The sequence below is a fragment of the Lampris incognitus genome, chromosome 16 (assembly GCF_029633865.1).
Source record: "Lampris incognitus isolate fLamInc1 chromosome 16, fLamInc1.hap2, whole genome shotgun sequence".
Lineage (NCBI taxonomy): Eukaryota > Metazoa > Chordata > Actinopteri > Lampriformes > Lampridae > Lampris > Lampris incognitus.
In genome coordinates, this window is record NC_079226.1 from 27080230 (window position 1) to 27096276 (window position 16047).

The 16047-nt window shown below is 42.9% G+C and overlaps 1 protein-coding gene across 1 annotated transcript; it reads left to right on the forward strand.

The window, feature by feature from the left end:
* The first annotated feature begins 7732 nt into the window (after nucleotides 1-7732).
* On the forward strand, nucleotides 7733-15511 carry spata7 (spermatogenesis associated 7). Its single transcript, XM_056296368.1, has 12 exons — nucleotides 7733-7882; nucleotides 9998-10063; nucleotides 10198-10287; nucleotides 10486-10533; nucleotides 10667-10770; nucleotides 11104-11573; nucleotides 11683-11728; nucleotides 13086-13204; nucleotides 13312-13362; nucleotides 13548-13625; nucleotides 13841-13898; nucleotides 14067-15511. The coding sequence occupies exons 1-12, from the start codon at nucleotides 7840-7842 to the stop codon at nucleotides 14652-14654; spliced, it is 1761 nt and encodes a 586-aa protein (XP_056152343.1). The 5' UTR covers nucleotides 7733-7839; the 3' UTR covers nucleotides 14655-15511.
* The last annotated feature ends 536 nt before the right edge of the window (nucleotides 15512-16047 follow it).

Sequence of the window (16047 nt, forward strand, 5' to 3'; positions counted from 1 at the left end):
CTTGTGCTTGGACAGGGCTGCGAAGACCATGTTAAGGCGCTTGTCGTGGATTTCACTGGTGGGCCCGTGTACCACTATATCGTCCAGATAAATGGCCACGCCCAGTATGCCAGCCAGCACGGAGACCATGATTTTCTGGAAGCAGCTAGGGGCGGAGCTGAGACCGAAAGGCATCCTGGTGTAGCGAAACACTCCTGCATGTGTCACAAAGGCTGTGAGGTTTCGGCTGCTGGGGTGGAGGGGCACCTGTAAGTACCCCTGTCTGAGGTCGAGCTTGGAGAACACCTCAGAGCCATAGAACTGAGCAGTGAGTTCTTCTGAGGTGGGCAGTGGATACTTATCAGGGACCACTGCCTTATTTACTGCACGTAGATCGACGCAGACACGCAGGCCCCCTGACTTCTTCTTAGCCACCACGAGGTTTGAGACCCAAGGTACGCGTCCACCGGTTCAATGATGCCAGCTTCCAGCAGTTGTTGCAGCTCGGCGGAGACCCCATCACGGAGAGCCAACGGGATGCGGCGCAGTGGTTGGATGACAGATTTCACAGCAGGGTTGAGGAGAGGTTGATGGGTGAAGGCGGAGAGGCAGCCCAGCCCCATAAACAGCGATGGCCACTTCTGCTGCCAAGGTGTGGCGACAGTCAGGATTGCTGCCCCCCTTGTGTCTAAGAGGGAGAACCCCAGAGCGGAGAACAGGTCCAGGCCCATCAGGTTGGCCCCACGGCGTGCCACATGAAAAACTGCATTAGGCACCAGCTTGGTTCCATAGCGGACAGTCAGTTGGAGAGAGCCAACCAGATCGATTTTGGAGTCACCATACCCACAGAGGACAGCTGAGGGTGCGGACAGTGGCAGTGAACCGAAAAATTGACTGTAGGTATCAACATTCAGGAGAGACACACTTGCACCGGTGTCCAACAGCAGGGGAATGCACACATCATTAATGTTGACTGTGCATGATTTGAATGACACTGGCGCAGAGCTCACCTTGTGAATGACGGCGGTTGAAGACTGGGGGGTGTGGCCCTCTGACCCAGCCGGGGAAGATCGACAGACGTTGGCAAAGTGATTGTGCTTACCGCAGCTACGGCATGTCTGGCCACGGGCAGGGCAGTTCTGAGCCCTTGAAACATGAGACCGAGATCCACAGTTACCACAGGACTGTTGAGGGCGGGGCCGAGAACGCCGTCGTTGCAGTTGCAAGACGTCCCCAGTGGAGTCGGCGCCCGCCTCGCTCTGGCTGGGTTGCGTCCCGAGGGGCAGCCGTGAGTAGAGGGAGGAGTCGTTGGCAGCTTGACTGGAGGTGGCCACTTGCTGTGTATTTAGCATAGCAGCACACTCAGCTGCTACCTCAACCTGTAGTGCGATGGTAATTGCTCTGGACAGCAGCAGATCGTCTTTTTCCAGCAGGAGAGTCTCACGCACCTTTGCGTTGTTGGTGTGTTCGATTAGCTGGTCGCGAACCATCTCGTCCTGAAGCGCGCCAAACTTGCATGAGCTAGCTAGCCCTCGCAAATTAGCTACGTACTGCTGCACAGACTCACCGGGCAGTTGGTGTCGCTGACGGAATATAAATCGCCGAAGGAGGGCACTCTGTGGAGCAGCGAAATGGGTGCTCATAAGTCCCACAGCTTCGGCAAAGTTTGTGACGTTCCCCAGAGACCCGAGCACACGATGACCCTCTGCTCCCAAGCAGTGTATCGACAGAGCCGTCTTCCTAGCCTGGCTCACGTCGTCGAGCCCTGAGGCGATGATGTAATTTTCAAAACTATGTAGCCAGCGAGTCCATGGTACCGGAGGCTCGCCAGGTAATGCCAGGAAGGGGGCAGGTGGTGGGAGGGAGATATCAGCCATCCTCGTCGCCAATATTAAGTTTAGAAATCACGTCAGGACACAGCGCTGTCGCTCGACACAACCTCTCCGTGGCATTCTTTATTTAGACTGACACAGCATCAAAGGCAGACCCGATCAAACAACCCAGAGCCCGCAGGCATCACCAATCGATCCCAGCACAATAGAACAGCACCAAATCAAATGCAGCACTGTCGATGTGTGCGTACATAACAGCGGGCATAGTCAAGACCCAAGTGGACGGTCCCCGCAATGCCCTGGGAGAGGCAGTCGGCGACGAGGTTGGTTTTGCAAGCAACGTACTGTATGTCCGTGGTGAACTCCGAGATGTAGGAGCTGTCGTTGCTGGCGGGTGGACCACGGCTCAGCCACCTTGACCATGGCGAACATCGGTGGTTTGTGGTCCACAAACGCCGTTAACTGGCGGACCTCCAGTAGGGAACGGAAGTGTCGAACGGCGAGGTAGAGAGCGAGGAGCCCGCGATCAAATGTGCTATACTTCCGTTCGCTGGGGCGTAACTGTCGGCTGAAGAAAGCGAGCGCCTGCCAAGAGCCGTTCACCCACTGGTCGTGCATCGCCCCGACTCTGACGCGTCTGCAGTAATGGCGATCGGAGCCTTGGATGACCTGTGCGCTAGCATTGTTGCGTCAGCCAGAGCAGCCTTAGTGTCCACAAACGCCTTGTCCCTTTCCGCAAACCCCTCAACGCAATTTCTTCTTATTATTATTAATTATTATTGAAAGCATAGACCGTTTTTATTGGGACAAGTTTATGAATTGACGGCACAGTGCGCCACTCTTAATCTAGCTCACCCAGCAGTCGATCTCTCTCGCGCGCTCTCTCTCTCTCTCTGCAATCAATTTAAACAAATAATAATCCAGCCAGATCATCCAAATAAGATGGTATTTCTTTAAATAGAATTAAAATTAGAATTAAAACCATCCGGCGACTCAGGAAGGGGAAGCAGGGCTTGACTCAGGCTGTTAGCCGGGGCGAGGAACTGTTGACCCGGACTGGGGATGTTGTCGAGCGGTGGAAAGAACACTTTGAGGAGCTCCTGAACCCGACTAGCACGTCCTCAGTGGAGGTAGTTAAAGAAGCTCTTCGGTGGCAAGGCGCCGGGTGTGGATGAGATTCGCCCTGAGATGCTGCAGGCTCTGGACATTGCTGGGCTGTCTTGGACGTCTGGAGTGCCCTACTTAAATTGTTGCCACTGCGACCCGACCCCGGAAAAGCGGCTTGAGATGAGATGAGATGAGATGAGAATTAAAACGTCAGTGTTCTAAATGAATGGATCTATTGGTCTACATAAGCCATATACCCACGTGTGCCGCTTGTAATACATATAAACTGTCGCGGGTAAATAAGCTATCTCGGCAGTGAAAATTGTTTAGAAAAAGATTTAAAAAGTGTCATAATCAACCAGATGCGCTAGTTGTCTTCCACAGCATGATAGCTGTACCGTCAAAGGAAGGCGAACAGTATTAACTTCTGTAATTAAAAGGGCCGGCCAAAATTACTTTGGCCCATCCAAAATTGAAATCTTGGCGTTGTGACTGCAGTAACAGAAGACAATAGTGCAAAGCTTGTCGTAAAGCCAAACAAGGCAGTGCATCAAATCAGCTTCTGACCACTTTTGTACTATGTCACACACAGACTTGTGTAGGGCTATTTGTCTTTCACACATGAGCGCACACAACTGAGGCGCACTGGCAACCACGTTAAAAGTGAATATCAATTTGTTTCAAAGAAGGTTGACTCAGTTCATCTGGATACAACGTTTATTGACAGATACATTTCATCACTCAACTAAGTGACATCTTCAATCTCTGACTTCAGTCAGTCATCTTCAGTCAGTCATCTTCAGAGAATAAAGATGTCACTTAGCTGAGTGATGAAACGTATCTGTCAATAAACGTTGTATCCAGATGAACTGATTCAACCTTCTTTGATTTTCTTACCTGGATTATTGAGCATGCATCAAGACACCAGTTTGTTTATATTATAGGATTTCATTTTCCATGTACCCTTTTAAAACAATTAGTGTACACATGAACTAATTTCGCCATAAACTGAAAACTATGAAATATGCATACTCACTCATATCCAACTTATAGCGCGCGCACGCACACAATTAGAAAATATTTTTATTGGACCAATTTTAGACTCAATGTAGTGACATATTTCAGCCGCTAGGGGGAGGGGGTCAATGCCCCTCCTGCCTCTCTGCAAACTCCACATGATTATATCATCTACTCTTTTTATTGTTTTTTAATTTTATTTTCTTTCTATTTGACCCTGTTTTAATGTTACATTTTTACTTTTTATTTTATTGTAAAGCACTCCGAGCAACATCTCTTGTATGAAAAGTGCCCTATAAATAAAGTTTATTTTTATTATTATTGATTATTATCTTAAGTTTGTCAACTCCCACAGCTATAGATATAAATAAGATAGGGCACTTCAGCCTTCGTTATACTGAGGAAATACTGAAGAACAGCATCTGCTGAATCCTGCACTGACAATCATTGTATTTTTCATCACAAAAAGCTTCTTTTTTTTGTGGCAACACTTCATTAGACAGGAAACCGCGGTGATAGGAGATACGGAGAGGCAGATGAAGTAGAAAGCAGGCGAGCGAAATAGAGATGAGACAGGAGCAAGATTAAGAGAGAGGGAGCAGAGTGAATGAGAGGATGACAAGACACAGAATAATAACCAATAATGTCACATGGCTATTGAACCACCAGAGGGCCCCTATATTATCAATTAACCCATTGGCAAAATAGTCTGCATTTGTATGTTGACTCTTAAAATCCTCTACAACACCTTAAAAAAAATCTTGCATTTAATGTTCAGCAAATCACAGTGATACTGGGTATATTCTGCTTAAAATCCTGTCAAAACGAACATCAAATAGTTATTTTTAATAGCTTTCAAAGACACACATACCTTTCAACGTGTGACTACATCATCCTCCTATACTTGTTTTTTTCTGTTAGTGTGATCTTTCAAGTATCCAACAGTTGAATTATTTATTCAGCTCTGACACTGTGGTCACTTCAAGCCAGAACATAGGTAAGGTAACAGCAGAAAGGTCGGCTCAACAAATTCCAGTGCTATATGTCCTGATAGGACCAAGATATGAAAGAAAAATACAGTTTTTTCAGGGTTTGTTTTGCGATGCTCATTCTTACCACACATTTTGGCAAACATATGAATAAAAAAAATGCTGAATGCATTCAAGGGCTGGGCCTGTGGACTGTCACTTGACTGTTTGATACACCATCTAATCACTAATGTTAACGTTTTTAGACTCACAGTTTACTGTATGGTATACTAGGTGACCACAAATGGATCTCAAAGCAAAACAAATGTCTTCATATCAATAGAGAGAAGGTGGAGAAAATTGTCTTGTTAAAAAGTTGCCTTAAACAATCAATCTTGGTAACCCAAAACAACTCAACTTTTTTTGTGCATTTCATCAGCATTAAACTCTAAATTAGGTGACCGTTAAAATCCACTAGATATTTGAAGTACAAGATTTCAGGGTTATGGTCAGGGTGACATTCAGCAGAGCTGAAGAAGTAAACTAAACACCACTTGTAGAAATGCTGCTCTCCCGATTCAAGAGCGTGCTTTTGATGCTTAATTGGTAGTCATCTTTGATGCCAAGTTCAGCCAATACTGAGGATGCATATTCATATTATGTAAAATGCAGTGGCATGGTGGCCCAGTGGTTAGCACTGTTGCCTCACAGCAAGAAGGTCCTGGGTTTGAACCCCAGGCTGTCCCAGGTCCTTTCTGTGTGGAGTTTGCATGTTCTCCCCGTGTCTGCGTGGGTTTCCTCTGGGTGCTCCAGTTTCCTCCCACCATCAAAAAGACATGCATGTTAGGGTTAATACTCCTGCCTGTGCCCCTGAGCAAGGCAATGGAAAGAAGAACTGGAGTTGGTCCCCGGGCGCTGCAGCTGCCCACTGTTCCTATACAAGAGGATGGATTGAATGCAGAGAACACATTTCATTGTAAACAAAAAACTGTACAATGACAAAACAAAGTGGCTTTCTTTCTTTCTTTGTTCTAATGTAAAATGGATGCCACAATAGCCTCCACATGTTTCAATCTGAGTTATTGGGATAGTGTACTAACTTCGCCATCACATGACTTCAGCTTTAAATAAAGTGCGGGTTTTGATGATTGAAGTTTATCTTAAATTCCAGCTTTCAAGGTTTTAGGAATAGCCTAAAATCGTTATTATGGAAGAATGAAGTTGAACAAATCAAGCTCCTCCGCATAAGCGACCATGCTTTACACACAGCCATACAACATTGTATTGCCCCTATTAAAGCACTTCAAAATTCTGTTGTCTGGTTAAGACATCAAATAGAAACTTAAAGAACAGGCTGTTTAACAGTTTCCATTGCTGTGCCTTTGTGAAAAAAAACAACATTATATGTGGGTGTTCATTATCAAGCATCCCTTAGCCAAATGACAAGAAGAGTGGCGAGGGCCAATGTCTGAGACAACCTATGCTCAAGCAAAAATCTTTAATTTCTTGTTAATTTGCAAACTGTCACTTTAAGGTGATCTCAGAGGAATAAAGATTAGACAAGATAAGATAAACCTTATTCATTCCCAAAGAGAATGTGTATAAAAAATATGAAATATTGCAGGTGTGATTTTTGTAAGAGGTCCCACATATGTGCACATCCAGAAAATATTAAGCTGCAAGACAAAATGGCAAAACTAGAATGAAGGTGTAAGGTCTGCACACTAGATTGCTCCCAAAAGCTATTTTATTCGGCAATGGCCTGAGGATGCTCTAACTGATTGAAAAGTTGCCATACCAAATAGTTTTTGGGAGCAATTTAGTGTGCAGACCTTACTCCTTCATTCTAGTTGCAATGTTTGTAGCCTCAACAAAAGGTAAAGATGTGTCTGTGTCTGTTGACATGTAAACAACAACAAAAAATATCTCTGAATGCAGGTGACATGACCTACATCTTAGTCATCAAGCGGAGTCCTTTTTTTATGATGTGTGGAAGAATTTAAGGCAGGCAGTAGTGAGTTTGAAGAAGAAACAAAGTTATTGCCAGCAAGGTGACATGGCAGACCAAGCTTGTTGACGTCCTTAACCAACAAATACAACAGTTAAAATCCAGGTTCAGTCATGTTTTGTTTTTTGTTTTTGTTTTCCTCCGTAGTGGGAAAGATGCTGAAGCAACAATAGTCCTCTGCTTCATTTCCAGTGGATCTTTGGGATTATGATCGCTCAAACGCCACTGCAATTACAACACATAAGTTAAACTAAAAAGTACACCTTTCAGGATTGTAGATTTAAATATATAAGATAGCCTTCATATCACTTACCCCATTTGGAGCATGGTTTGTCACACCACTCAGAAAAGTCTTTTGTAAGGATGGCCACAAAGAGGTTTCACCTTCGAAACTTGTCTGTACAATTACGCAAAATAGCTAGTTGAAGTAGTCTTTAATTTGACTAATGGTTGTTTCAAAGTAGATACAAGAGACATATTTCTGCTAATTACAGACAGAAACAGGGGTCAATGTGATGTCTAAAGTCTGAAAAAAAATTGAGGCAATAGGCCATGACTGTAGAACTCTGAGCATAGGTTAGATTTAAGTCTGCTTGAATATGTGTGTGACAGTGATATCCATTAAAGACCACAGTTTCAGGTTTAATTGGTTGGGTTTAGTGAAGGTTTGGGGTTTGACATTTACTAGCCGTCACAGGAGGTGATTTGTTTTGCGTGTATGTGCGTCTGCTCGTTACGCATAGCGTGATGACGTCAGGCGAACATAGCAACCAGCATGGCGACGGGGAAGCCCCATTGTCTGCTTTGCGGGTAGTGTTAGCTTGAATGCTAACCCACCTATATTCCAACGCTGAAATGCTAAACCACGTCTTCGACTTGGGAAATTCCCAAGCCCTACCGGTGATGTACGAGAGGGTTTCTGAGGAACATGGGATACACTGAGTGTGACATTAGTATGGAATCAAAAAAAGGTAACGATGTAGGGGTGCAAAAATGACTAAGCTTGCGTTTTCCAACTTCCCCACCTTATTATTTGTTAAGCCAAAGTATGTGACAGTCGAAAATTTTGACCATGATTGAGCTACGCGAAAACCTGCGAGTAGCCCTACCACTTTCTGGTTAGGTTTACGTATGGATTAGGTGTGGTTAGGGTCGGCATAACGGTCTAGGAGGGTGGTCGTTCAATGTCAACGCCATCTGGTGACGACCGTGCAGTGACGTTTTCTTTGCGTTAAGCACAACCATATGGTCACAGTTTTCAACGGTCGCGGATTTTGGTGAAGCGTGCAAATATTCAAATTCAAATGTCAAATATGCTTGCCAGTTAACAGTAAATTTATTCTGCTTTTCTTACACACGCTTGGTGATGTAACGATGGTATTAAACCTTAGCCTTGTGCTAAGCTTGTATCAAAATCAGGCGTTATTTGCTCTCGGTTGCCTGTAGCTTTCAGCGTATTTTACATACATAAAGTTACATACATGCATATCTTAGCAGCTAATCAAATGGACATTCACATGTACACTACATGGCCAAACATATGTGGGACACCAGAATATCACAACCATATGTGCTTGTTGAACATCTCATTCCAAAACCATGGGCATGAATGTGGAGTTGGTCCCCCCTTTGCTGCTCTAACAGCTTCCAATCTTCTGGGAAGGCTTTCCACTAGATTTTGGAACATGGCTGTAGGGATTCGCTCCCATTCAGCCACAAGCGCATTAGTGAGGTCGGGTACTGATGTTGGGTGAGAAGTCCTGGCTTGCAGTCGGTGGTCCAATTTATCCCAAAGGTGTTGGATGGGGTTGAGGTCAGGGCTCTGTGCAGCCCAGCCAAGTTCTTCCACAACAAACTCAGCAAACCATGTCTTTATGGGCCTTGCTTTATGCATGGGGATATTGTCATGCTGAAACAGGAAAGGGTCTTCCCCAAACTGCTACCACAATGTTGGAATCTTACAATTCTTTAGAATGCCATTGTATGTTGTAGCATTAAGATTTCCCTTCAGTGGAACAAAGAGGTCTCAGCCAAACCATGAAAAACAGCCCCAGACCATTATTCCTCCTCCACGAAACTTTACAGTTAGTGCCATACATTTGGGCAGATAGCGTTCTCCTGGCATCTGCCAAAGCCAGATTGGTCCACCAGACTGCCAGATAGTGCAGCATGACTCATCACTTTGGAGAACACTTTCCACTGCTCCATAGTCCAATAGTGGTGTGCTGTACACCACTCCAGCTGATGTTTGGCACTGTGCATGGTGATCTTAGGCTTTTGTGTGGCTGCTTGGCCATGAAACAGTTCTTGAGCTGATGATGCTTCCAGAAGCAGTTTGGAACTCGGCAGTGAGTGTTGCAGCTGAAGACAGGTAATTGTTATGTGTTTCAGCACTTGGCGGTCCCGATCTGTGGTCTTGTGTGGCCTACCAGTTCATGGCTGAGCTGTTGTTGCTCCGAGACGTTTCCACTTCACAATAACAGACTTACAGTTGACCGGGGAAGCCCTAGCAGGGCAGAAATTTGACCAGCTGACTTGCTGGAAAAATGGCATTGTATGACAGTGTCACATTGACAGTCACTGTGCTCTTCAGTACAACCCGTTCTACTGTCAGTGTTTGTCTGTGGAGATAGAATGGCTGTATGCTTGATTTTATGCATCTGTTAGTAATGGGTGTGTCCACATACTTTTGGCCATGTAGTTGGAGACACTTGGGTCGTTCTCATTCCGGTCCTCAGCTACCTCTGCTGGGTTTTTATTCTGCCTGGTAGTTAGTTATATTCACCTGTTGTTCCAGGTTTTTAAACCTCCCTGATTCGAGGCTAGAATAACTGGCACAACAGGCCAAGGTTCTTCACCACCTGGCAGAATAGAAAACCAGCAGTAATGGTGGTAAACAAGGACCAGATTGAGAACTGAGGCTGCTGTAACCTGTTATGTAGCGCTGCGGGCAAAGTCAGTCAATGCTAACCTCTCATGTCATGATTTTCTGTTATAACTACTTCAAAGTTGAAGTTGAAAGCAGTGATTTTCACTCAGCTTTTCCACCCTGTTAATGTCAAGCTAATTATTGGGGGATCTTCCAGGGAATTCATCACCTGTACCTGGGTGCAGCATTAGTAATGGCAGAGGACAGAGCATGAAAAGCAGTCGTAAGTATTATTTATGCTGTTTTGAACACCAAGAGACAAGTTTAATGATTGGTAAGATATTAGTAGCACTGCTTTACAATTGAATTTAATTGGTAATTAATGATGGACTTTTATCACTCCTTGTGTGTTTACAGCTTTCTGCCCACGGTCTTCCAGCAGAATGACTCAATCCATCATTAGAGACCACATGGTGTCTCATTACAAAAAGGTCTACTCAGCAAAAGGTGGGAAACAGCAGTCATACCAATTGGTCCCAGAGAAATTCAGTAGATCACATTGGTTCAAGCCATAAAAATACATTGTAGTAGTTTAACCATTTGTCTTTACAAAAGCTATTATTGTGTGTTGCTATGTAAGATTGGATTTATTATCCCAACTCTATTCCATAGAGGTAAGCTCACACAATTTTTGTTCTTCTACAGCTGCCATTGATGTCTCAGTACCCAAAAGCTTGATACATAGTGTAAAGTGTAAGTTGTATATATTTGATTATGGGTACTTTTTCCATTGCAAATAAGAAATTGCATTTTCAGTTGCCATTAATATACTGAGGAAACTGTCTTTTGGGTTTATTTATATGTAATTGTGTGTATATATTTACAGATAATGACCAGATAAGGTGTGATCAGTTGAAGAGAGGGGGTCGTCCTCATTCAGCCTTCTCTCTCTCCCAAAGGAATGGAAGAGCCTCCTGCTCTTCAACCCAGGTAAGGAATCATAACAGCGTTGCAGAGGCATCTTGTCATTATAGCAAGACATGTTGTTGATTTTACGGAATATATAATCTAAGTGTGACCTTGGCCAGAGGAGAAACTGCAGCTTCACAAGTATTTACTGCATGACTGTGTGGCTTTGAACTCCAAGATAGTTGCCTTTTGGTAACATAAATGATTCCATTATTGCCTTTAATACTCTCACCTGTGTTGTTCTACAGTATATGCTGAAGATAATTAAAGGTTACTTTTAGAGGAGTGATATTTTGGTTTTTAATTCAAAACCTTGAAAAATGTTTCCAACCCTACCATATGTTTGATTTTTAGGGTAGGAGATCAGTTCAAGGGGATGAGAGCCCTTATTTGTACTCAGGAAGTTCCATGATCTCCACTGCAAGGGTCAACACCTCCTTTCATGTCAAGCAGATTGTTTATCGGCCATGCTCAATTGCTGATTCTTGGAGGAACTCCAATACCATTCGCCCAACTTCAGAGTTGAAATACAGCAGTCCAGATGGATCCCCTCACAGGCAGCAGGCAGCATGCACCTCTGCCACCTCAGGAGCCCAGAGTGGCTACAAGACTTTCCAGGACCCTGTCCAGAAGACTTATAGTGGAGACTTGCTCCAAAAGCATTCACGCTATTTCACCCAGGACAAACCATTTACTCCTAGAACCCTAAAATCAGACAAGCATTCATACCTGTCAAAATACCGCTACTACACCGCCCCGAGAAGAAAAACAAACCAGGATTGCTCCAACCTCGGGTTGATGCGACAGGAGACATATCATGGAAGGTACCCCTCTCATACTTAAAGAGAAAATATAGCAGCAACAATGTGTCTTCCAAATATTTATATCAACACATAGATGTATTTTCTTTTATTTTTCTGAATTCTTTCTTAGCACACAAACCAAGGAATACTCAACAGAATTTGATGATCCACCTCAGGTAATTGCTACAATTTTATTTCATTCTTCTACTGCTGCTTATGATAGTACTTTCATAGAGAAAATAGTACTGAAATATTGAAGGGGTTCTCAATCAGCAGAATGGGGAGATTGAGGGACAGACTGATTTTAGTTAAAGGAGAACCAACAGAAATTGAAGACAGTCTCCAGGTTCACACACATTGGACTTTAGCTTAAAGCTGCTATGAGGATTTCTTTACTGATTATTTATCAGTCTCAATTTGATTTTGCTGCCTCTATACAACTGACATTATCCATTGAGACCATCGGTGACATTTTGCTATAAGATTTCAAATGTTTGCATTCCCCATAAAATCTGACAAAACAATTTATGGCACCCAGATGGGATACATAGCTGCATCAGAGATACATTACCTCATCACTGTAGTTCTTGCAAATCCCTCTTTTTGGCTGGATCACAACAGCGGGGCCAGCCCTACACATGCGGTTGTCCGTGAGTGACTGAGTGCGTGCCTAAGTGAGTAATGGAGTTTCACCTTTGGTCGGACAGCCGAGTTGGTGTTTCCCCATTGGCCGTTGGTCTTTCAAAATGAATCAGTGTGATCAAAACAGCTGCTTTTTAAACATAGTAGTGCAAAAACAGACATTAGATATACATAGTCATGGTCTAGCCATATACCAGGTTTTATCTTAGTCTTGTTTCAAAACACCACAACATCTCTCATTCTTCTCTTCAAAACTCATGGTCTAGAACATATACCAGGTTTTATCTCAGTCTTGTTTCAAAAACACCACAAAACTCTCATTCTTCTCTTCAAAACTAATGCACGAGTTGCCAAAGGATTAACATAGGTCTTTGCAACAATGAAGTCTTCTTTTTGTGAAACAGCACTGTTTTTTTCCACCGTGTCATGCAAAGTCAACAAAAACCCGAAACTTCTCCTAGCAGCTTTAAGGGGAATTCAGGATGCGAAAGATATGGCAGACATTCACCATAATTTGACTAAAGGGTGTAGAAATAAATGTGATTGTCTTACCTTGCAAGTGTCTTCTAAGATATCTTAACTTTTATATCTTAACTTTCAAGTCAATCAATGTCTTGCCTGCACAAAATCATGTAAGGGAGAATGACTAAGGCAGCACCATCAATCATTCTGACTGAATCATTTGGCTGGCTGTAGTGTGCAGCATTATCCAATAAGAGGCTCTCTTAAAATGGTAGGGTAAAAATATCTTTAGCTCAAGGTCACTGATATTAAGTTGTGATGTTTCTGTAAGGTATGAACAACTCTAAAATATAAATGGTAACCATGACCTTCCACGTAAAGTATATGTACTGAATATCCTCTCTCTTCTACATACTTCCTGTTGGACAGGGATTTAGCACAGAGCGTGAGTGGTCAGAGGATGAGTCCATTGGTCCAAACATCTTGGTTTCTCGACAACCAATCCAGATAAACAAAAGCAGAAGCAGTGATTTCCTTCATTCATGCAGGTAAAATCTTGAAGTTAACATTTTTGATTGTATGCTCAATGTTAGGACCTATACTTGTGTATTTTCTCAGTCTGTCAAAGCACTTAAGTGGCGTGGCCATCTTCCAGGGTCTCACCAGAGGGCATGAAGTCTCCTATTATGAAGAGCGTGTCTGCAGAGTAAGTTAAAGTTCAGCCTATTCAGTCATGTCTAAAACTTACACGCTCAGCAGATCATAATCTGAATCAGAAATTCTTGAATTGCCATGTGCAAATCCAATTTAAAAAGAACTACACTGTATAGATCGCACAAAACAACTAGCTATGTGAGAAGTGTAATAATATCACCTGTCCCCCCTCAACAGGGAGGAGGAATTAATGTACCTGGAATTTATTGCTGAGGTTACAAATGACATCTTGTCCAGGGGGCTCTTCTCTGACAGGTTTGCCATTTTATAACCCATTTTCTATGGATTTGAGACCTTCAATCTATTGTTTAATCTAACCTACACACATTTTTCATTCAGGATACTACTGCGCTTACCTCATACAGTTTTTAAATATCTGACAGTGTTTTTATTAATAAAGGGTTATTTATCCCTCCTGAGATGTCATTGCAGAATGAGTGGTGTTTTGTGTGTGTTTTGTTCTTTGCTAGAGTCTTAGAGCGGGTGTTAAAGCGTCACATTGACATGAATAAGCACCGACTCGATGAGGTGAGCATATAATTCCATGCAAAACATGAAATGTGTGGCTGGGAAAAAGTTTGAATCAATACTAAGCAAATGAAGCTACTCGTAATGCCTCCACAAGTGGTCTGTAGAAAGGAAGTTGCAAAGGGCTCTTTTTCTCTCTTCTCATGAGGCACGTTCTTGCTTTTTAAGGATAAAATGCGCCACCTTCTGGAAGTGCTGCGCAAAGATTTTGAGTCTCCAGTCAACTCACCTACCTGCAGCGCAGAGATTGAGATAAAGGAGAATGATCTGCACTATAAACAGCGACCAATGGAAACCAAACAGGAAAATGACCTCTTCCCTTATGCATCACTCATAACCGACAATGAATCACCAGGGACTGCTGATCCCTTAGCAGTTTCCATACCATTACATTGTGGATCTTGTGAGAGGACCTCACCCACCGAAACAAGTAAAGAAGGTTTGGAGGATCTTGATCAGTTAACGGGCACTGGGCCTCTTTGGCTCAGTGAGGGTGTCAGTGACTATACAGAAATCAATGAGGAAGACCTCCCTCAAACCCCGAAAGAAACCCATGGATACACCACAATGGCAAGTGATGACGGTCTCCATCACAAACCAGCTGAATACAATTATGATGGCATGTCTAAAGAATTGGAGGATCTTGGGATAAGTTTATCAGAGTCTTTGCATGTGTCCAGTAATACACATGGCAACACCGAGGGGGCCTCAGATGAGCAACACTTGAATACATTTATCTCTGATGATGAGCTCTGACAGACCTACTGTATTCAAGGATGAAATGTTTATTTCGATAGTTTTTGTTACCAAGGGAGATAGTCACATTAAGTACATTTTAATGTTCAATTTTTATAGCTAATTTTGAAAATGAAAGTTAACAGCAAGTTTCCTGTGTTAAGGGCCTTGTCAGTGTGGTGTTCATTCTGATGTTTGAACTCATTACAAAGGCACAATGAAAGCTTTAAAATATAGCACAAAAAAATCCTGCTAATATTCTGTGTAACAAAGATGTGAGAGTCTACTGGAATTGTGCTGTTATTTTAATGTTTTACAACTTGTTTATCCATTGCTGACTCAAGTATGGTCTTCTGAAAAACAATTTATAAGGGAATCACAGAAAGTTGAATCGGTTCATCTGGACACAACATTAAGTGGGAGACCCACTTTCTGTGATTATCTTACCTGGATTATTGAGCATGTATAAAGACAATTTAAAAGGGATATTTTAGGGGATAAAGGAGCAAAAGATTTGCCCCCATGATTCAGATATAATCAATATCCAATGAGATGCTTAAAATAATTTCTTTCAGTATTGCCCTATGGTAACTAATGCTTTTCAACCTTGCAAATTAACGTCAGTGCAAAGCAATGGGTGATAGACTTTTGAGAAAATGAGTATATTTTGTACTGTAGTTTCTGGTAATTGCAGACATTGTAGCTTATTATGAACTATGAGAACTTTGTTATTGAGTTGTCTATTTCTCAGGATTCTAGAGTAAACAATGCAGTTTGTAGATAAATCTATTTTTCAGTGTTTTTGATATAAAGCCTCTAAGTAGCTGCAAGGACTTGACAGTCATCATGAAAGTGTCTGTTTGGAATAAACGTCCAGTCACCCCAGTTTGATCCGTGTTTGCATCTGACTATCGCAAAGAAGATCGGAAACTTACTCTACCTCTGTAGATAAGTCACCTCAACAGGAACATTTTACGGATTACAGAGACTGAATAGTTTCCAAAAAATACCCCAGAGGAGAAATATTAGTGTTATATAATCCACTAAACGTTGCAAATCCTAACAACCAGCATGTGTCATACAGTATAACACGTAAACAGGGTAGCGGCCAGCAGCTGTCCCACTTCTGGCATCTTCACCGGTCGGCATTCCAGCTGTCTGATGTCATGCTCTCAAACCATTCGCATATTCCGCCGCTATGGGGGCACTATAACGCCACTTTAAAAAAGGCGTAATAAACGTAAAATATGCTCTCTTTCGTTTATTCACATGTCCAGGAATAAAGTTCGATAATTCGAGAGACGGTCAAATGGTGCAGCATAGTTTTTCTTTTTTTGTTTTTTGTTTTAAATCTGACTGCTAGAGACGGAGAACCGCGGATGGAGATGGGAGACACTTGTTGCTCTCCTCGTCC